This window comes from Lynx canadensis, chromosome A2 (genome assembly GCF_007474595.2).
Source record: "Lynx canadensis isolate LIC74 chromosome A2, mLynCan4.pri.v2, whole genome shotgun sequence".
Taxonomy (NCBI): Eukaryota; Metazoa; Chordata; class Mammalia; order Carnivora; family Felidae; genus Lynx; species Lynx canadensis.
The window spans coordinates 155,971,597-155,994,007 of record NC_044304.2 but is presented as its reverse complement, the minus strand read 5'-3'; the positions used below and the strand labels follow the sequence as shown (position 1 = coordinate 155,994,007).

Sequence of the window (22,411 nt, the reverse complement as noted above, 5' to 3'; positions counted from 1 at the left end):
GAGATGCTCATTGGATTGGCTGGCAGTAAAAATTCTGGAATTCTAGAAATCCTCTGTAAAATTCTTATTTTTGTGTAAATGACAAGTTCATCCCAGGGCCTGAACATAATGCATTACAGAAGAGACCATCCTGTTCAAGTGTTCAAATCCTTTAAACTAAGAATCAAGAAATGAAGGATGACAGAACTTTAATGATTTGTCTAAGATAAAGAGTTCACTGGTGGCAGAACAAAGAAAAGATCCCAAAGTTCCCTGATGTTGGTCTAGTTCTATCCCCAAGGGAACAGGCTAAAACACTTAAATATACCTCGGGAACAGTACGTAGGCAGCACTAGCCTTGCAAATACCAATGGACTATTCTATCTATATTAAAAATAGAAGTATTTCACTGTTCACGCCAATATTTTGAAACAGTCCATGTCACCAGTTGCATTAACAAAGTCCCTTTGGGGGCGCCTGAGTGGCTCAGTCAGGTAAGCGTCCAACTTCGGCTCAGGTCATGATCTCACAGTTCATGAGTTTGAGCCCTGCATCGGGCTCTGTGCTGCCAGCTCAGAGCCTGGAGCCTGCTGCAGATTCTGTGTCTCCCTCTCTCTCTCTCTCTCTGCTCCTCCCCTGCTTGCACTCTGTCTCTCTCTCTCTCTCTCTCTCTCAAAAATAAATAAACATTAAGAAAAATTTTAAAAAGCAAAATCCCTATGGATTAAGGTAACTTACTCATGCAGAAGGGGCCTGGCCACCGTGTCCCCCCGGCTGTGGGCCCAATAGAAGAGGGTATAGAGGTAGGGTAACAGGGTGTAGCGGATGGTAAGGTAGTGCCTGGAGGAATTCAGCAGCAGGGAGGTAGCTCCAAAGGAGGCAGGATCCTGGGCCTGGGAGAAAGGAAAGGTTGCGATTATGATCCAGCTAAGAATGACAGAAACAACTGGAGAACTCCAGACGCCATTCATCAGAACCAAGAGTTTCGTTCCTGAAAGACCCGGGGCCTAGGGTATAAGCTTCGCCTCTGAGCGGTACGGGTGGCAGGGGGAGATCATTTCACCAAGTGAGTGCCCTTCTTCACCTTGCAGCTTGTCCACCTCCATCACGCTCAGGACAGCTCTCGCAGCAGACTGCCTTTTCAATAGTTTTTAAGTAGTTCCCCCATTTGATTCTCATTACAAAATGAGCAATGTAGATTGAACGTACAGACGTTTGATAAAGACCTTCACAGACTCCCCATCTCCCTGACTGCTGCAGTGCAAATAGCAGAGTCTGTGACGGCAGGGCATTTTAATGGCGCATCTTCGGAGGTCCTGGTTAATTGCAAATTAGGCTAAGTGAAGCACCAGGTAGGAGGTCGGCTCAACAGATGTCTTGAAGAGGATGCGGACAGACCCAGCTCTAACGTGTACCAAACTTATCGTGTCTGCTGGGAGCCTCACCTTGTAGCCTTGGCCATTGTGATTCCTGGAAAATGGATAAAACGCTCCCAGCTGCATCCACCGCCTGCAGAGCTCCTCGGGGGCATCCAATGCAAAGCCACATATGTCAGCACCGACCTGGAGGGACACACAGACAGAATGTACACCTCACTTCCATCATCCTGCTTCCCACTGAACTTTGCCAACTTTTACAGAGAAGGCTTATATAGTGTGAGCTGAAATGGGTTACATCCCATGTCCACTCTTTACTGTCAGATGACTGTGGGTAAGCTACTCAACCCTTCTGTGCCTCAGCGTCCTCCCTGTGTTAAAGTGGCCGTTAATTAGCTACACGGAGTCTTATGAGATTCTGTAGTGTGGATACTGTAAGTAAAACAGTTGACATGCAACAGTTTTTTGATGAACAGAATGAGAAATACTGTTGATATTATTATTTTGACCACACCACTATCAGAATTAACTTTCCAAAGCCTAAATCAGGTTCCATCACTCACCTATTCAAAAGTTTCCAGGGTCTCCATACAGCTGAGCTGGTGGCTCCTCAAAACTGGTTCTAACGTACCTTTCTAGCATCACTTACCACTCCAGTCCTACAAACCAGTCCTTAGAGCCACATCAATCGCCCCCTTACTGCTCTGCCTCCTGTTTCTTTCTCAATCTGAAAGTGACCTTCCCATTAGTCTGATAACATAAACCCACTTTTCAAGGGAAAACTCAAGTGCAACCTTTTGCATGAAGCTTCTCCTGACTCCCTTCCTTGACTCCCTGTTTCTTGTAATTTTGTCAGGATTAGTATGTCTCTTTCTCAGGATCTCCCTCAACATTTAATTTATATGTCCCTAGCTTATCTATATACATATAAATGTATATAAACATACAAACATTCATAATTTAATATATATATAAAATATATGTAAAATTTGTAAACTTTCAGGGGAAATAGAAGGTGTTTCTGTTACTATATTTATGCTTTTCTCTCCCCCTCACCATGCATACCTACCTTAATACCTTGCACACAGTAAGAGCTCCATAAATATATATGTTGAATTTAACTAAAAGATGTCAAAACCATCTCTAGGGACCTGGCAATGTCATGTTTTCTCGTCTAGGTACTGGATACACAGATGTGTTCAGCTTGTAAAATTCATCAACTGTATACTTAAGTATATGTGTACTTTTCCATGTATATTATACTTTGATAGAAAAATATTCCAATGATATCACTTCAAGGTTGCACTTTCTATCCTAATAAGATAGTGCAGGAAAGAATGTTGTAGTATCAGAGTCACACTGATGTAGATGAAGCCATTGTTCTCAAGACACTAAATCCCTGGGCCAGGAAGGGTAGGAGAGGTGAGCTTTACACTTTGAAAATTTTCTAGGATGAGTCTTTCTGGGAATTGAGGTTGGGACATGGACTCACCATTGGGATACCAAAAAGGTTGAACTCGAGCATGCCAGGGATAGACCACCGGAAATCATTCCAGGTGGCTGCGTTGTCTCCTAACCAATGGGCTGCAAACTTGCCAGATCCCGCAAAGGTCGAACGGGTTATAATGAAGCTTCTCTTATTAGGGAACACAGTCTTGACAGCTCTAGAAGGGGAGAAATGCTTAAGTAGTCAATGTGTGACCTTAGCGTGTCTCAACCTAGCAGATACAGTGATAATGCCGAGGATCTCAAAAGTTCATACCTCATTCTCTTTCAGCTCCTTCCTAGTAGGGTCAGAGTTGCTGTGGAAGTAGGCTGCACCTTTACGTATGTTTACATTTTGTTTTGCTTTGTCTTTAGGTGTTTTATGTACATTATTAAATCCATAATGCCCAAGATTTTTAAAAGCAGCCTTGAAAAGGCTAGTAACTAGAGGTATACAGTTTTTATGGAACAAAGGTGAAATCTAACTTTACATAGATGTATGTCCATGGATCTTTCACACTGTGTGATTTTAAACATACACAAAAATGAATTTATGAACAGCCTTTTAGAACTTAAATTCTTTTAAAGTAGAAACACTTCACTCGTAGTTTTGTAGTATAAAGACATTTTAAATGTATAGATGCATGTGTGTACCTTATAAGTAACTATAAATATATATCATCTATATTTTAGAAGTCTATGCATATATTAAAAACTCACTCTATAATATTTTAAACATCTTTCAAGAAGGCTAAACTTATGCTATGACTTCGCTAATGACTGAATGTGGTTTCAGTCTGGCTTCCTGCTGCCATAGCTACAGTAAGTGCAGTCAATTCTCAGGACGTTTCCCTCACTGTAGAATTTGAGTCTATACACAAAGGTGGACACAGCAATGTATAAGGATGCTAAGCCAGTATCTAAAGCCCTGAGGCACATCCCCTCCAGTCTATACAGTGTGGCACAGAGGAAAATAGATGGACCTTGGACTCATGCAAAACTGAGTTTAAATTTTGCTTTTACAATGTATCAACTATTTGCCCTTGGTCAAGTTACCTCTCTTTATTTCTTCCAACCATCCATTCATTCATTTATTTACTCATCCATTCTATCATTTTATACATTCCACAAATATTTATCAGATTTCTTCTTCCCTATGGGCCAGGTGGTTTCTCCATTCATTCAGTATTAATAACCATATTTATCTTTCAGAGTTTTTAAAAACAACACCCTGGCAGCTGGCACCTAACGAGATCAATAATTTCATGGTGTATTGAGTCGTAGCAACAGGGGCCTTACTGCGTGGTGGCAATCGCCATGGAGTAGCCGTACAGATTGTGGACATCGTACTGCTTGCCCCAGTGCTGCACTGCATCCATGCAGAGGCTCCTGCAGAACAGGTACCCATCCAGGATTCCTGGGGCAAAAGAGGGAGCAGTCAATGAGAGCCTGAGATGCACGTTCCCTGCTCCTTGACTACTGCAGAACCTGAAACGGTGGCACTCTGGGCGGGGCTTATTGTGGCCATCCTGTAAATGATCACACCGCTTCCTCACTACCAGAGGGTTATACATTTGCAGTAGTTTCTCTGATATGTAAATAAATTGTGCCGACCCATGCACATTCTTCCACCCCGGGTGCTCATGTGACTACAGGCAGGCATCTGGAAGCCAGAGGATTCAACTAGATTTGAGACTGAATCTGAATTCTTCAAACCGAGCCAAATTATGTGGTTCGAGAACAGAAATATTGGATGAAAGAGTAAATTCATTGTTCACCCCTTGTCTTCAGACACGATAGTATAAAGGCTGACTCCCCAATCTCTTTCATGCACCCGTTCTTTTCTGCTCCTATTGTACCATTCTGACTCTGATCCAAATTACCTTTGCATCTTAACTACTGCAATGGTTTCTTAATAGCTTATTTACTTCCAATCGACTGATCTTCTAATTCATACTCATACTAATGTCAGATTAATATTTCCAAAACAATTTGATTATCATATTTCCCTTAGACTAAAACATAAATAGTTTCTGTCACCAAAAGAATGAAGTGCTAACTCTGTAGCTCCCCCACCCAAGTTCCTGGCCCATCTGCCCCAATTTCCTATTTTTTTCTTTTTCTTTTTCTTTTTTCTTTTTTTGAAAGAGAGAGAGAGAGAGCTGGGGAGGGGCAAAGAGAGAGGGGGGAGAGAGAATCTTAAGCAGACTCTACACCCAGCTCAGAACTTGATCTCATGACAATGAGATCACAACCTAAGCCGAAATCAAGAGTCAGTCACTCAACCGACTGAGTCACCCAGATACCCCCATTTTCCCATTTTCTCACCAGATTGGAAGTATTCCTAAGACACTATAATGCTAGCACCTCATTCTTCCCTTAATCAAGATGAAATGTGTCTGTGAGCCTCTAGCTTTCTTCAAACTATGATAAATGCCATAATTCTGGGGCCATACCCTGAGCGATGGTGTTGTTCAAAGTTCCATCAGAGCTCACCAGCATCATATTCACTGACTCTGACTTTGACCTTCAAGGCCATGGGTTCTGGCTTTTTTTTTTTTTTTGTCCTTATGGTTCATGTCTGTTCTTCACACTGTTGAAGTCACCAAGCTTCACTGTCATCCACAGACCAAGCCTGGTTACCTGGTCTCTCTCTGCTAAGTCCTGATGACCTTCGGGCGTACGCACTCGAGAGCAACACAAACTAACCACTAGCCTCTGGCTTCTGCACTGTATCTTCTCTTCCCCTAGAAACAGCTCAGACTGCAGGTGGAAAGACTAGATGGCCCCCTTCAAATTTATATCTTATTCAGGAAAGCATGGAGTGCTTCAATTTTTCTTTCCTAATTTCCTGTATATATTACCCACATTAGCCCCTGCCTATGCAGATTTATGTCCAAACTCCCTTGCCAGGCTGTTCCTATCTATCCTTATGAATTAAAAATGCCAACTGTGCATCGCCACTTTTAATCACACTACCACCAAGACTTACTGGGAGTGAATGGGGGGTAATTTAGGTTGCTCGTGGAACATCCTGAAACAGAACCATCAACGAAGTTGGAAACTTCATTCATATCCTACAAAACAAAGAACAAAACTACCACTAAGGAAAAGTAACTATGTTGTACTGATGTTTGCCTTCCCCTTTTTTTGAGGATTCAGAGAAATGATTCCAGATATTTTGTCTTTGAAGAGGTTCTTATGCACATGGAGGGAAATAGATGATCCTGTCTTCTCTACCCATTGAAGGCTTCACAGAGAAGGTTCTCAAAATCCCTTCAAAATGCTGTATGTCTATAATTACAAAAAAAATGAAAAATTTCCAAAAACATTAGGCAAAAAAAGATTTCAATTTATATGATTCCATATATATCAACTTACACATTTTCTATATATCCAAATATAGTTACAAATGCACACACATATCAATACGCACGCACACACACACACACACACACACACACAAATACCTATTTGGAGACAGTGAGGGGGCGAGCCTGTGCCAACAGATGGGCAAGTGAGCGGTCCGGGAAGACGCACACCAAAATGTCGATGATAGATGTCTTTGGCTGACAACATCTTAGAGGGTTTTTGCTGTCATCTTTTTAGCATTCTGTATTGTTAGAATTTTCTACATTTCTCTTATAAATAGAAAAAAGTTTAGCTCTAGAGCTCCCCCAGTTTTGCTGAACATCTGCTGCTTTGCGTTTGGTTTCCTTTGGTATTATACATGACATTTGTCCTTACCACAGCCATAGTTTGGTCATACACCTGGGTACCTTGGTTCTGGCCAATTTGTCCAACGTGTCCACATGAAAGAGCCCCAAACTGGCAATCAAACAATCTGTGTACTTTGTGACAACGTAAGGCATCTATGACCTATTTTTACTTCATTCAGCTCATTCCTTTTTAAAAGAAGAGCTGGATTCAGAAAATAAAAAACAAATTTCTGAGTTTACTTCCAGATCTAATGATCTGATTTAGGTCCTAAGCTACATGTTTTGGTAAGATTATTTACATACTAGGATTGGGAATATTAGAATTATTTCCATATGTGCTTTCCTTTCTTCCTATTCCCAGTATGTTCCTTGACTCAATGATATAGATACATGCCGTGTGAACATTAGTCACCAAATATTCAAAATATTAAGAACTCACAATCCAGATTCCATCAAACTCCACTTGCTTGTAGAAAAGCTCAAATTCCTTTGCCCACCAAACAGCACAGTTGGGGTTGGTATAATCAGGAAACACAGTTTTTCCAGGCCAGACCTAGAGGAGAAAAAGAAAAACATTGATCAGAGTCAATTAAATGAATATAGAGTAAAATAGAGCACTTTGCAGAGATTCCTAATGTGGTCATGGCAATCACGGTGTCCAGGTACAGATTCTTTCCAGTTAGGAATGTGAAGCACTCTGGATACTTAGAGTAAACATCAGGAGGATGTGATTGGTCACTTGTGGAAAAACACATTTTAAAAAATGGTTAAGCCCTTGGGGCGCCTCGGTGGCTCAGTCGGTTAAATGTCTGACTTTGGCTCAGGTCATGATCTTGCAGTTTTTGGCTCAAGCCCCACATTGGGCTCTGTGCTGACAGCTCAGAGCCTGGAGCCTGCTTCGGATTTTGTGTGTGTCTCTCTCTGTCCCTCCCCCACTCACACACTCTCAGTCTCTCTCAAAAATAAATAAGAATTAAAAAATTATAATTAAATAAATAGATAAATAATAAAAAATGGTTAAAACCTAAATGATTGAATCCATGGACCCAGCATCATCTATCTCATTAATCTTCACCTCTGACCTCTGCTTCACAGTTCCCACTCACTTTGTCTAGGCCCAGGCCCAGGATGGTAAATGTGGGAGAGTCCCATTGAAATGTCAACTGAGCTGTTACAAGTGGTGGGTTTGCAGCATCAGTTCCTCTTCTATATTCCCTGCTATCTGCTTTCTCTCGGACACAGGGTCAACAGAAGCAGTAGAAGAGAACCAGCAGGAAAAACAAAAACAAAAACAAAGTGACCCAGCAGAGGGGCACCTGGGTGGCTCAGTGGTTGAGCATCCAACTCTTGATTTCGGCCCAGGTCATGATCCCAGAGTCATGATCTATGCATCGGGCTCCACACTGAGTGTGACACCTGTTCAAGATTCTTTCTCTCGGGAAGGGGGTGGGGGAGGGAGGTGGTGCTGGGTGGCTTAGTTAGTTGAGCATCTGACTCCTGATTTTGGTTCAGGTCATGATTTCACAGTTCGTGTGTTCAAGCCCTGCATTGGGCTCCATGCTGGCAGCAAGAAGCCTGCCTGGGATTCTTTCTCTCCCTGTCTCTGCCTCTCCCCTGCTCATGTGCTCGCTCGCTCTCTCTCTCTCTCTCTCTCTCTCAAAATAAATAAACTTTAGAATAATTGAAAAAAAAAGATTCTTTCTCTCCCATGATCTCACTCACATTCTCTCTCTAAAATAAAAAAAAAAAAAGAATTGAACCAACAGATAACACCCTTGTGAAAACATGGACGAGTAAAAGTTTGAGGCAGAGGTAGTCAAACTGGTGAAATACTACAAAGAAACAGAGCACAAAGTGGAATGAAATGGTTCCATTGGATCTGGCAGTTAGGAGGTATGTGGTGGTATCCATCAGGGCAGCACCAGTGACATGGAGGGGAGGACAGCCACCTACAGTCAGCTGGAGAGGGAAGGGGTGTGAGGGTGAGGACAGGGTATTCGGTGTGCAGGCTATTGTTTAAAGGGACTTGGCTGTGAGGGGAATGCATGAGTGAGATGGCTGGTAGGTGTCTGGGGATGAGACGACAGGGGCAAGTTTATCCCCACCATGTGTATAAGGCATCTGAAAGTGTCCAACAAGACAACTACACACACACACACACACACACACACACACACACACACACACACTGCCACAGCCCCTGTGCCAGCACCAGCCCCCATCTCCCCCATTCAATTACCTCCCCAATGAGCGGAGTCACCCCATCTGAAACATTCACCCATATCTTCGCATCTGAACCCCTGTCATACGGGCCATAGGGGTTGTTTGGGGAAGAGTTGTTGGAGATGGCTGGATCCTAAGAAGAGGAAAAATACAATGAAGGACCCAGCTTCAAACTTGAGGCACAGAAAGGAGGTTGGGAATTGGGGCGGGGTGGGGGGCGGTGGAGAGGGAGGTGGATGTAATGACAAGGAAGAGCAAGCACCTGACCTGGAGGACAAAGAGGGCAGCACGTACCACAATGATGACCAATTTCTGTCCATTATTGTGTAACTCCTTAACAAACTCAGGGAAGCCTTTAAAATTTACTGGGTCATAAGTGAAGTCCTTCCTCTCGTCCATATAATCAATATCAGCATGCTGAACATCCTGAAAGAATATACAAAGTCCACAACCTTGTGCTCAGGAATTTCCCTGTTCGAATGACTCAGTCCTATTATCATTGTTATTATCCACAATACACACTGACTCTGCTGTGCCCTGCACAGTGTTCTGGATCGGTCCCTGGCATCTAGGTGCTTTTCCTCCAATAGTAATTTCAAAAACAGAGGACCCATTGTTTTCCCTAAGACCTGACTCCCACCCCTGGAATCAGGTTAACTGCATCATCTGACCTTGCTGCCTGGCCCTCTGGCCTTAAAAGCCATTCTAACAAACAAGCCACAACAATTACAACAAATCACTAAGGCTATCAAAAACATATCCATACCTAAATCCTACGCCATCCACAAGACAAGGGGGAAGAAGGGGCTGTCTGTCCCATGTCTCCCACATTGTACTGCCCCACATTTTGTTTCATTGCTTCTCTCATAATTCAAGTTTTCTTTGGCACCTATTTTTTCCTAATTTGGCCTGTATGAAAATAGTGGAGCCTGGAATGAAATGGACTCTTGCTCTAGGACGTATGTATTTGGGGTTGGGGAGAGAGGAGTGTTATTCCAGACACTACTGGGTTTTTCCCATTGCAAAACCTCACTCGTGAAAAACCTCACTCTCCATGATATACCAGATACATTCAGATGTGACCACCCAAAATATAAAAATATGCTATTATCATGTGTATGTACTATGCACTTTTGCTCACTTAAACTAGGGAAAGAAATCCTTTGAGAATTCAAATAAAAACACATTCTATAAATGTAGTCAATAGGGTAATAAGCATAAGACAGTTTTGCTAATAAAATGTTATAAGAAAAACAGAGACTGGGGTGCCTGGGTGGCTCAGTGGGTTGAGCATCTGACTTCGGCTCAGGTCATGATCTTGTGGTTTGTGAGTTCGAGCCCCCCACGTCGGGCTCTGTGCTGACAGCTCGGAGCCTGGAGCCTGCTTCAGATTCTGTGTCTCCCTCTCTCTCTCCCCCTCCCCAGCTCGCACTAGCTTGCACTCTCTCTCTCTCTCAAATATAAATAAACATCAAAAAAATTTTTTTAAAGTAAAACAGAGACAAACATATTGCCTCCTAACTCCAAAGTTGTGGTCTCTACTATTTCTTACTAAAAAGAACTAGTTCCTTAAAGGAATGGATAGCCCAACAAAATGTCCAGCCTTCTGAATATATAAAAATCTTTGTATTGTATATTAAAAAAAAAATTCAGGGGGAGACAGTATAAACAGTTTTGTTTATTCCCCAAGGGAATTCCTTTATTACTGGAAGATGTTTAAAGCCTTACTTACGTAAGGGAGCTGTGCGGCACGGTTTCTCTCCACGACTTCTCTCATGCTCTGTAGGGTTCCATAATCATACCGACTGAGATGAAATCCAAGTGCCCAGTATGAGGGAAGGGCTGGCCGTCCAATGAGCTGATAGAAGTATGTGAAATAAAAGTTAGCAAATACTCTATTTTTTAAAAGTTTTATTTATTTTGAGAGAGAGAGAGCAAGTACAGGAACAAGAGAGGGGCAGCAAGAGAGGGAGAGAGAGAATCCCAAGTAGTCTTCATGCCTAGTGGGGAGCCCAATGCCCAGCTCAATCTCACCACCATGAGATCATGACCTGAGCCAAGATCAAGAGTCAGGTGCTTAACTGACTGAGCCACCCAGGCACCCCACAGATACTCTATTTTAAACAAAACTTTGTAAGCATTGATTGGGTGGCATAAGACGTATTCCATTTCCCAAGATACCATTTCCTCAATGTTAGAATATTAGTCTATTTTCCTAACCCCTTTTATAAATCATTGAAGGTAGGGTCAATTTGTAGTTGCAGATTTACAGCAGCGACTTATATTAGCAGATTTTTTGTGACTCGTGCTTGCCTATTAAATTTACTTTTATTTGTACTATTTAGGATTTATTTCCTCAGTCATAATCATGATATCACAAGTTTACCTCTACATATTCTTGAACAACTTGCTCTGGAGTGTTTCCCAAAAACACATAGAAGTCAAGGATGCCTCCGATGGTGCGGTAAGTGACAGCTGGGGCAGGCTGGAGGGTAACCTCTTGCAAGATTAAAAGCGAAAAAAATAAATATTAGAATTTACTCTAGTTTTAATTACAAAGTTTTAGACTGCAGGATCCTCAATCATCTGAATATTAATAAAGTGAATCCAGTGCCTCAAATTTTGTATACAAAGAGGCACATTTCTGCGGATCGAGGCTGCCCTGACAGCACGGGAAAGGCAAAGCATTTGTTCGGAGAACAGATCTCAATAATTGGTGATTAGAGTGTCTTCACTCCCTATGTCAGGATTCAGGCTTTCATGAAAAAGCAATCAATTTCTTGAAGGGGTTCAGATAAGCCACTGTAACACAGAAGTTATTTCAAGCTGAAAACATTTGAGTTTCCGAAATCCCTTATCAACCAAAAAGCAGGGCTTCCAGAATAACTCGCTTGTCATAAATTCCCACCCCTGGAGAGACAAAACTTTGGCACCACACCCAAGCAGACATCGTCACAAGAATATTCTATCTTCCCACTAAGGGCTCGTTATCTTTCCAAAAAGTCCATTGGTTTTTCATAAGTGTCCTTTCTTCCCCTCCCATTTATGTATCAGGGTGGAATATAAGCCCCAAGTTCTAAACACCCCTCTGAGTTACTCTTGGCTGAGCATTCTTCTGTATTCCCATGTTGCACATGTAAATAAACTGTCTTTTCTCTTGCTAGCCCATCTCTTGTCAGTTTGATTCACAGGCCCCCAAATACCACACTGATGAGGGCAAGAGGACAGGTTTTTCTTCTCTGACATTCACAGCTACAAAACACATTGCTCCCACCCCATGCCCCATCATCACTGCAGCTATGGAACCCAATTAGATACACTGAGGTACTAGCCTCAGTTAATCTCACATCAAGCAAAAGCCGAGTTAAAAAAAAAAGTCAGAGATTATATTATAAATTCAAAATCCCTCTAAGCCCCAGTCACTGTTCTCAGAGGTGAAGTCTCCCCATAGCCTTGGTTTGCATTTAGGAATAAAACAATAAAAACATTCAAGATCTACTGAAATGTACTCTTCGGTCACAAGAATAACTCACATGGAATATTTAGGATCCTGGGACCTTTCCCTTTAAGCCTCACTCAACTTGTTTTCTAGTTCCTTTCAACACCCTGAAATAACTGTACAATCCCTGCACTAACTCAGTCTATTCTTAGACTATTAGGTATCTTAGAATCATGTTAGGTCGCCTAGAGTGGGTCTCAAACAATCGGTAGTAAAGGATCAGAGCTTTACTTTTTAATTTGGAATTCTTTGCAACCTGATGCTGTTGTAAAATAGCGTGAAAATTAACAGGAAAGGGTCCATGCATGCCCTTGGATGCTACAGCAATGTTTACTTTCCATTTCTAGACTCAGTTTGTGAATGAGGGGTGGGCCATGCTTTGAGCAGCTCTTATCCGGTCCATTGATTCAGTTGAGAAGAGGGTAGGGATCAATACCACCAACCCTGGAAAATTCTAACATATCTCCTCTTCCCATGTAGTGATTGATTCATGACCCCTGAGATCCACTGTTACTGGTACAAGCAGAAAAAAAAGTTGGGAACCAATGATCCAGCCTAAACCTTTAAAGATGGGGAAGCTAGCAGACTTCTTGGAGTCCTATCATGTTACAATGCTTTTTCTTAAACAAACTGATCTTACTGTGGATGACCTTGCCACTCCACTTCACCTTGCTATCTTTGGATTATCTAAACGAAATATTCACTGCTCAGTTGTAGCTCCCTGGTTAGGCCCTGCTACTGTCATCATAGGCCCAGGGCAACTGGCTATTTCCTACCAGAGTTTACATCAACCACTATACTGGATGAAAGTCTAAAGAAGGAAAAAGAACAAATTGGTAGAAATTGCCTCTGAGTAGATTATAGAATAATAGGCTTAGTTGTTCTAACTCTATAATAGAAAAATATTCCAAAAGAGGCAACCAGATTCAGGAAAATCATAAGCTAGGAGAGAAAGCCTTATTTGTGGCTACCATACAACAACCGGGAATGAAGTAGGGAAGAGACGATCAGAGAACATAGCCCCTGAGCTGTGGTTCAGCCATTCCTAAAGGGCTCCACTGCTCTTATCACAGGCCTGAAAATTGCTCTTACAGATTTTTTCATGAATATTCCCTTAGTTTTTTACCCATGGCATTGCTATTCATCAGAAACAGTCCAAAGGACAATCCGCTGGCATCTTCAAGACACAGGAAGAATGTCTGTGTACCATACAAGTTAGTTCCATCCTGCAGAAAGAAAATGAAAAATAAAAAATTTACCATCTAACAATCTAAACCGCAAATGGCTGGAAATGACCTAAGAAATCAGTGTTAATCATGTGAGTAATTGACAGGGACCTCATGGTCAAAGAAGAGACAAATCTTTTTTTTAAATTTTTGTTTTTTTAACGTTTATTTATTATTGAGAGACAGAGAGACACAGAGCGTGAGCAGAGGACAGGTAGAGACAGGGGAGACACAGAATCTGAAGTAGGCTCTAGGCTCTGAGCTGTCAGCACAGAGCCTGACGCGGGGCTCGAACTCACAACCACCCAGGCACCCCAACAAATAAATCTTTAAAATATCAAGTTCAGGGGTGCTTGGGTGGCTCAGTCGGTTGAGCATTCAACTTCCACTCAGGTCATGATCTCACAGTCGCAAGTTCGAGTCCCACATTAGGCTCTGGGCTGACATCTCAGAGCCTGGATCCTGCTTCCAATTCTGTGTCTCCCACTCTCTCTGCCCCTCCCCACTCATGCTCTGTTTCTCTCTCACACACAAATAAATAAAGATTAAAATAATAATAATAATAATAATAATAATAATAAAATATCAAGTCTACATTTAGTTGATGTCAGCCAAGTGATTTATAGTTCTTTTATTGAATGAGCCAGCTATGACCATTTACCTAGTAGAAATGTGAAAGCCTGTGATATCTGTTAAAATGTGGGAGAACAAGAATTTGGAAGCTGTAGTTCAAAAGGTCTCTTCTGTCAAAGAGGCTTAACCTAACCACATCTGCAAAAGCTCCATCAAGCCTTAATACGAATCAAACATCTTTCTAATGTGCAACTAGATCGAGCTCTACTCAAGATAGCTGGTCTTCCAGTCTTCAGAACAGTAGACTTGAGAACTTAAGCTGATTTTCTAAGACTTTAGAACAGTAGTTCTCAACCTGGGCTGCATCCTAGCCCAGGGAAAACAGAGTTACTGTGGGTGGAGAGTTTGTTAAATGTCTCCAGGTGATTCCAATGTGTAGTCATGCTTGAAATCACTGCTCTAGAAAAGCAGTTCTCAAAACTTGGTGTGCATAGAAATTACATTGGGGGCACCTGGGTGGCTCAGTCAGTTAAGTGTCTAACTTTGGTTCAGGTCATGATCTCGTGGTTTGTGAGTTTGAGCCCTGCATTGGGCTCTGTGCTGACGCTCAGAGCCTGGAGCCAGCTTTGGATTCTATGTCTCTCTCTTTCTCTCTCTCTCTGCCCCTCCCCAGCTTGTGCTCTTTCTCTCTCTCTCAAAAATAAACATTAAAAAAATTGAAAGAAATTATATATGAATGTTAAATGCAGTTTTTTGTTTTTTGTTTTTTGTTTTTTAGAGAGAGGTAGAGAGAGTGCACATGCAGGAGCGGCGGGGGGGGGGGGGGGGAGGGGGAAGAGGGAGAGAGGAAGAAAGAGAATCCAAAGCAGGCTCCACACTCAGCACAGAGACCAACACAGGGCTTGATCCCATGACTCTGGGGTCATGATCTGAGCCTAAATCAAGAGTCAGATGCTCAACCAACTGAGCCACCCAGTTATGCCTAAATGCAGATTCTAATTCAATAGATGGAAGAGGGAGCTTAGAGCCCACATTTCTCACATGGTGATGCCCATTTGAGTAGCAAGGATCTGAGGGTCTTCATCAGATAACCATCACCAGTCATTCACAGATGGATGAGCTGCTTTGACTCATCACCTTTTCTGTCCTTCTGATAGGCATGCAGTATAACAAGGGCATGGGCTTTCCATTAGACGGGCCAGGGATGAGATCCTATTTTTGTTACTTCAAACTTTTTTTTAAACATTGGGCTATTTCTGAGCCTCAGTTTCTCACCTGTTAAATGGAATAAATTAGACGTATGTTTTTAGAGTTCTTTCGGTAAATAGAGATGCTATATAGCAAGAATCACTTAATCATTTCAATGATCTCCTTTATCCAGACTGTTCTAGAGACTCTGTATCTATAAATTCCTTTAATTCCTATCACAACCCTATGAGGGGAGTATATTCCCCCCATTTTATAGATGAGAAACTGAGGACCCGTACAGGTAACTTGCCTGGAATCACATAATTGGTGAGTGGCAGGCAGTGTCAAAATGCAAACCTCAACAGCCTCACCCCAGAGTCTCACTCAACTATCATCCTACACTGCTAGCAGTGACTGTCAAGGATGAGTCTATGACCTTCAGTGCAGAGGGGGCCATCCTGAGAGCTTACCCCATTGGGGATTGTGTCCCTGGCAAACATGGACCAGGTCTTCCAATTCATGTCATGCCGGTACTGTCGGTGCACATGTTCTCCCAGACCATACACGTTAGGACTGGGCAGTCGGGCGGAGAACTGCAGGAACTGATCGGCAAACAGGAGGGGTCCGATGCTTGAGTCCAACCTAGACGTCGATGCAAAATGCAGGGACAGGTGGGCAAGTGGAGTGGAAAGGACACAGCCTCTTAGAAAACTGTCCTCTATGTTTTGATGACTCAATATCCCCTATTTAACTGGCCCCATTTGCCCTTCTGTGATGTTTTCCCATAGATGCCAAGAGATCAGGACTTCTTTTTCCCTTAGACACCCCACTGCATGACCAAAATACTATTCTTACATTATAATAGATGTTCCATAAATAGTTACTGGTGGACACATGGTCAGATGGATGGAGGAAAGGGGGAAATAAAGAGGAAAAACTGAGCACACAGCAGGAAAAATGGGAAAAGGGACACAGCCCAGTGCCTGGCCTATAATAAGTGCTTAGTAATAACCACAACAACAAGAAAAGAAGGGAGGAGGAGGAGGGAGAGGTGGAGGAGGGGGAGGAGAGAGGAAGGCGGACAAAAGTATACATTTGGAGATAGTCTGTTCACCAACAGTGGGCTTACAACCTTCAGGAATGTGAAATGCATGTACCCTTCTTCCTCAGGTTTGCAAACCTCCCTCCCCCCGTCCTTCCTACTCTGATCCCCAGAAGGTTTTCAAAACTTACAGGACACGATTATTGCTTCTTCTGATCACTTTGATGCTAAATGGCTGTTTGGAGATAACAACCTCATAGGTCAAAGGAGAAGCAGCATTTCCTTTGAAGGGTTGCACATGTTCATGGGGCACTTCATACCTGTCCTTGCTCTGGTCGGTCAACTGGCCAGAGACATGAAAGAAAGTCAAAATGGAAACTTCTCAGTATTTCCAAGATAGAAGCCTCCCTACCAACAGCAGTGCTCCCCAATGTCTAAGCTCACAGTACTGAACTCAGGAACTGATCCAAATGGCATTATGTCTGAGGTAGATGTACCCATTATATTACCAAGTCAAATGGTTAACACTTGGGCAGAAGTTAGTCTTTTGGTAGAAATACACATTGTAAGTCTACAGAGAAGGACTATCTCTAGAGTTTGCACAGCTGTGATAATTCTTTCCTTTTTCCCTCCTGAATACATTTCACATGGTCTCAAGGACACATATATGAAAGCCAAGTTTTACCAGTTGACTCTATAAAATATATTCAGGAGGCAGTCACACTGAAGGAAGGCAACAGATGCCTTCAACATAGAGGTACTAGGTAAGAATAATGTCAGTAGAGAAAAAAACCTCCATTAGCAGCATTGCCTATTTTGTAGTAACTGTGGCCATCAGGTAGAGAACACGAACATTTCAAAAAGATGTTTAAAGAATAAAGAAATCACAACCTTAAAGTGGAAACGGTTGGCTGTCTGGTATTCTGCTGTGAGAAGGACATTGTTGACATCATTTCCAAACAGGGATGGAGAAGGCAACCTGTCCAACTGGGCTGTGAATCCTAGTATGTAGAGGGGAGAAGGTTTACATAGCTGTCTGTGTAAACTAGCAAACACTAGCTAATACAAATTAAGCTTTATGTCAAACAGACTGTCGGCCTTTTTTTCTTAAAAAAGGGAAGAGATAGATATACACCTGTCATACGCACATAGTACCTTGGGCCAGATTGTGAATCTGGGTACTGTCACTTCCCTCTAAAACTCATGCCTCTCTTACAAAATCTGCTTGAAATCTCCCATGCAAAGGCCTAATTCTCTTTCAATCAGTCCATCAGCCATTCTGTGTTAATCATATACCCTTTGCACACTGGGCCTTCGATTTGTATATATATACTCTGTTCATTCTCAGTTATTCTCATGTTACATTACATTATACATTACATTCTACAGGTGATCATATACACTGATGCCATGCCCCAGGTTCTGTGATAAGGTAGGTGATAATTGAGACCTTATTAGTAAAGGCCATCAGGCCAAGAGCCTTGGAGGGGCAACGTGCCCCTTCCTTTATGCTAAGAGCCTCCCCAAAGTAGTCACCCTCTGTTAACCTCCAGAATGTTCATTAGTATCCCTACATTTTAGGGTGGGAGAAGGAAGAGAAGGTGTTTAGTTCATAAATATTGACATTGACATAAAATGTGTATGAAATTGGAATTGTTTCCATATCAGCAAAATCATGTTATATTAGAGTTGCAAGCAGTCTCAGAGGTTACTAAGTTCAAACCACTCTCTTTAAAAGTTAGAAACTTGGGGGCGCCTGGGTGGCTTACTCCATTAAGCGTCTGACTCTTGATTTTTGGCTCAGGTCACGATCTCGCAGTTCATGGTTTCAAGCCCTATGTCTGTCTCTGTACCGGCAGTGCGGAGCCTGCTTGGAATTCTCTCTCCCTCTCTCTGCCCCTTCCCACTCGTGCTGTCTCTGTCTCTAAACAAACAAACAAACAAACTTTAAAAGTTAGAAACTTGGGGGCCAAAGAGCTCACAATGTTTGTACAAGGTTACCAAGGGACATAAAGGTAGAGCCAGGAATAGAACATGCCTTCTAACTCCCAAGATTGGATTTCTTTTCTTGATGCTGAAAGAGATCGTCACTCTTGCCTTAGAGTAGTGCCCACCTTCTGTCACCTGCAGTCGTGTGGCTGTGCAGGGTGATACTCTGCATGCCACTAAGGCTTTCCTTTGCTGCAAACAGAGCCAACGTCCAGAGGATCTGGAGCTCCTGCCTCATTGTCTGGCTTACCTGCATTTGTTTTTACAAGGTCACCCTCCATTTGATAACCATGGCTTTTAGAATAGTAGCACCAGGGCACACTTATGGTCCCCTGCGGTCTCCAGCAGCACCCACGCTGATCACATGTGGCCTAAAATAAGAGATTTGTCAAGTAATTTATAGAACATTATCACTTACAAATAAAATTTGAGCTTGTGGTATCATTAACCTCGTTTTACAATGATATTTAGAGACATTGTGCCATATCTCAGTCAATGCACACCTTGTACTCAAAGACTAATTTTTATGGCCAATGTCCTATCCTGCTAGTGTTATTATATAATGATATAGGGAATGCAATGCAGTCCCATATCTGCCATCACAACAAAACTGATAAATTTATTTAAATATCCTAAACTACAATATAAGTATATCACCAGTAACCCAAAATTACAAATGAAGCTTCATTTATACTGGTTTTGTTTTTTCAGAAAAAGGACCTTGCTTTATTCAGAAGCTTTGAAATCAAATCAGTTGTCTCTGACTTTTAAACACATCTATTGTGTGTGTGTGTGTGTGTGTGTGTGTGTGTGTGATGTATATGGATAGAAAGATAATAGATAGATAGATAGATAGATAGATAGATAATCTCTCAACATCCCCAAAGGTAGAAAGTAATTGTTCCTTGAAACCCAAATACAGTCTAATTTTTAGTTAAGAAAAGTGCCTGCCTTATACCACAATTAAAGACAGAATCCAGTGGAGACTAAAATGAATACAATCCCTTTCTCACTTCAACTAATTTATTTGAGACAAGCAACCAAGTTAACTATAAACAAGTACAAAGAAACCTCTTCCTCTTGAGTGTGAACTAGACCTAGTGACTTGTAACTAATAGAATAACACAAAAATAATGGGATATTGCTTCTAATATTAGATTACAGAAAGATGATGTCTCCTGTCTTGCTCTCCTGTCTTTGCTCTCTTTCCCTTGCTCTACTGGAGCCCTCACTCTGGGGAGGCGAGACATATTGTGGATGGAACCACACGGTAAGGAACTAAGGAAGGTCTCTGGCCAATGGCCTGCTAGGAACTGAGGTTCTCATCCAGCAACACTGGAGGATCTCAATCCTGCCAACAATCACATGAATGAGCCTGAAAAGTATTACACCACAGCCCCAGCAGACACCTTGATTGCAGTCTTCTAAAAGACTTTGAGCCAAAGGCACCCAGCCACATCAAAGCCAGATTTGTGACCATAAAAAAAATGTGAGAAAAGACTGTTTTTGTGTTAAGCCATTAAATTTGGGGATAATGTCACAAAGCAATAAATAACTAATACATCCTGCTACACAGATTTTACAGATGAGGAACCTCAGACAGACAGAGGTTCACAGAGGTGAACTGACCTGCCAAAGGTTACTTAGTTAGCTATTGAGAAGGCAAGGACCAAAACTTAGTTCTCTGGTATCCGTTGCCTTTTTCCTATACTCCGGGTTGAGTTTCTGTTAAGCACGTTGCCAGGAGGACATGGCCATGCTTTGCAAATGATAAGACAAAAAGCACTTGCTTAGATATATGAACGATTAGATCTAATCACACGCTAATTTTTTAAGTGTACTTATTTACTTTTGAGAGAAAGACAGAGTGTGGGGGAGGGGCAGAGAGAGGGAGATGGAGGGTCCGAAGCGAGCTCTGCGCTGACCACAGAGAGCCCAACTCAGGGCTTGAACCCGTGAACCACGAGATCATAACCTTAGCAGAAGTTGGATGCTTAACCAACAGAGCCACCCAGGAGCCCCCATGCTTATTTTTATGTGGATACCAATTTAAGGAAGGGAAAACTGTCTATCTGCAGACAGTATGCGATGGGATCGGGTTTCACTGCAAACCCAACTTCCATCAATAGTTTTTGTTTTTTCCTTTCCAAGTCCACTCAGATGAAGCCTCGGTGCATCAGGAAAAGAGAAAGGTGCTGAAAAGGGCGTTAAACAGAGTGGTTTTTGCATGCTTCCCAGCGCTTAATAACGTCTTCATTGAACTGGAAAGGGTAAAGATCAAAGAATTGGCTGCAGTAGCCAGAAAAGTGAACAGTCTCTGTTGGCCAACTTGAAAACGGCAGTTCCTGCAGTGGAACCAAGCAGTCACGAGAAGCAGAAAGAGAAGCCTGATGCACATAAATAAGAGAGTAGAAAGGATGTGAAACCTAGGAAAATAGTTGTAAAGAGAAGCTATGAAAACTGATGATGTGAATAGGATTGAAGAACCCTAAAAAGAAGAATCAGATCAAAGACACGAATGTCCTTTAAGTTGGATGTGAGGATTTAAGTTTAAGAGGCACTGACAAAATAATAAAACACGTGTAACTTCCAATACAGAATTAAAAGCTCAGGGGACAAAAATCCTTGATGCAAAAACTAAGGGAAGAAAACATGCAGGTGGGGGGTGGGGTGGGGAACAGGTAGGGAGCAGGACATAGAGAAACAGAACCAATGCAAAACACAAAATGAGACCTTAGGAAAAAATGGGTTAGGTCAAATATCATGTGCTTTAAAAACTTAACTTAAAAGACAAAAACAGATTAAATTTACAGAAATAAATTCAGCGATGACTGCTTAGAAATCAATTCAGCTGAAATGCCACACCTAAAATTTAAGCTCACAAAAGTACATAAAAGAGGCAGAAATAGGTTATGTGAGTAGGATGCTACCCAAAAGCTAGTGTCACTTTAGCAACACCTGACAAATAGGCCTCAAGTAAAATCGCACCATTAGGGAGACAGAGTCACTAAATAATGACAAAAGGCTCCAGGGAGATATGACATCACAAACTTGATATGCGCTGAAGTTTTTTTCACATATTTACAGAACATATTTACAGAAAGGTTTTAAAGACTCTAACGAGGCAAAACTGAAGAAGATAGTACAAAATGGAATATTTTTAAAGAGCCTCCTCAGTAATTAATGGACAAAGTACACAAAAAAAGTAAAGATGTTTCCACTCATTTTGCTTTTTACATGATGGATATATACAGGCTCCTGCACCAACACAAAGAGAACTGGGGTTGACTCAGAGATGGTGAGAAACCAGATGCTGAGGACTGTTTAAGACCGGATCAAGCTCTGCTCTACCCAAGTCCTCACTGAGGTCTCCCCCAACCTCCATGTTTCTTAACAATTAAAAGAGTGAGCGAATGGAGCGCCCAGGTGGCTCCATCAGTTAAGCATCTGACTTTGGCTCAGGTCATGATCTCACAGTTTGTGAGTTTGAGCCCCACATCGGGCTCTCTGCCGTCAGCACAGAGCTTGCACTTCAGGTCCTCTGCCCACCCCCCGCCCCTCCCTCCTCAAAAATAAATAAACATAAAAAAGTAGTCTTTAAAAAAAAGCAAGAAAAGAAACAAAGAAGGAGATATTTTACACCTAAATGAGACATGAAAGAAAAAGGAAAACTAGGGCCCAGCTGTATCCATAAACACAAATGCAAAAGCCTAAAAGAAAAAGGACACACAGCATTAAAAACAGAACTTAGCAATATATTAAGTAATGACCAAGTAGTGTTCCTCCTAGAAATACACAGATCTTTTGATATTAGAAAATCCACTTTTGTAATTCACCACAATAACTTATTAAAGAAAGTACACCTTATAGTCATTTACATTCACCAGCTCTTCATGATAAAATTCTTAGCAAACTAGAGTAAAAAGTAACTTCCTCAGTTGGATAATGGGTATCTATCAAAAAACTACAATAAGCATGTTACTAAATGGGAAAATGTCAGAAACATTCCCGTTAAAAAAATATATTAGGTGACTTCTAGAATTAAAAGTATATTGAAGTTCTCAACAACACAATAGGCCAAGAAAAAAAAGACACTTTGTAAGATGGAAAAG

At 41.8% G+C, this 22,411-nt stretch overlaps 1 protein-coding gene across 5 annotated transcripts in view; it reads right to left on the bottom strand.

Annotated features, from left to right (window-relative positions):
• Window positions 1-22,411, bottom strand: part of MGAM (maltase-glucoamylase) — a 94,611-nt gene that overhangs the window by 46,833 nt on the left and 25,367 nt on the right. For all 5 annotated transcript variants that reach the window (XM_030308604.1, XM_030308603.1, XM_030308601.1 and 2 more), the window contains exons 4-18: window positions 18,550-18,670; window positions 17,202-17,311; window positions 16,502-16,653; window positions 15,739-15,910; window positions 13,408-13,507; window positions 11,169-11,281; window positions 10,515-10,640; window positions 9,077-9,208; window positions 8,799-8,915; window positions 6,999-7,112; window positions 5,833-5,917; window positions 4,140-4,257; window positions 2,848-3,019; window positions 1,425-1,541; window positions 718-872 (exon numbers count right to left, since the gene is read on the bottom strand). In XM_030308604.1, coding sequence (XP_030164464.1) covers window positions 718-872; window positions 1,425-1,541; window positions 2,848-3,019; window positions 4,140-4,257; window positions 5,833-5,917; window positions 6,999-7,112; window positions 8,799-8,915; window positions 9,077-9,208; window positions 10,515-10,640; window positions 11,169-11,281; window positions 13,408-13,507; window positions 15,739-15,910; window positions 16,502-16,653; window positions 17,202-17,311; window positions 18,550-18,670 — 1,904 coding nt within the window. The remainder of the gene's footprint in view (window positions 1-717; window positions 873-1,424; window positions 1,542-2,847; window positions 3,020-4,139; window positions 4,258-5,832; window positions 5,918-6,998; window positions 7,113-8,798; window positions 8,916-9,076; window positions 9,209-10,514; window positions 10,641-11,168; window positions 11,282-13,407; window positions 13,508-15,738; window positions 15,911-16,501; window positions 16,654-17,201; window positions 17,312-18,549; window positions 18,671-22,411) is intronic.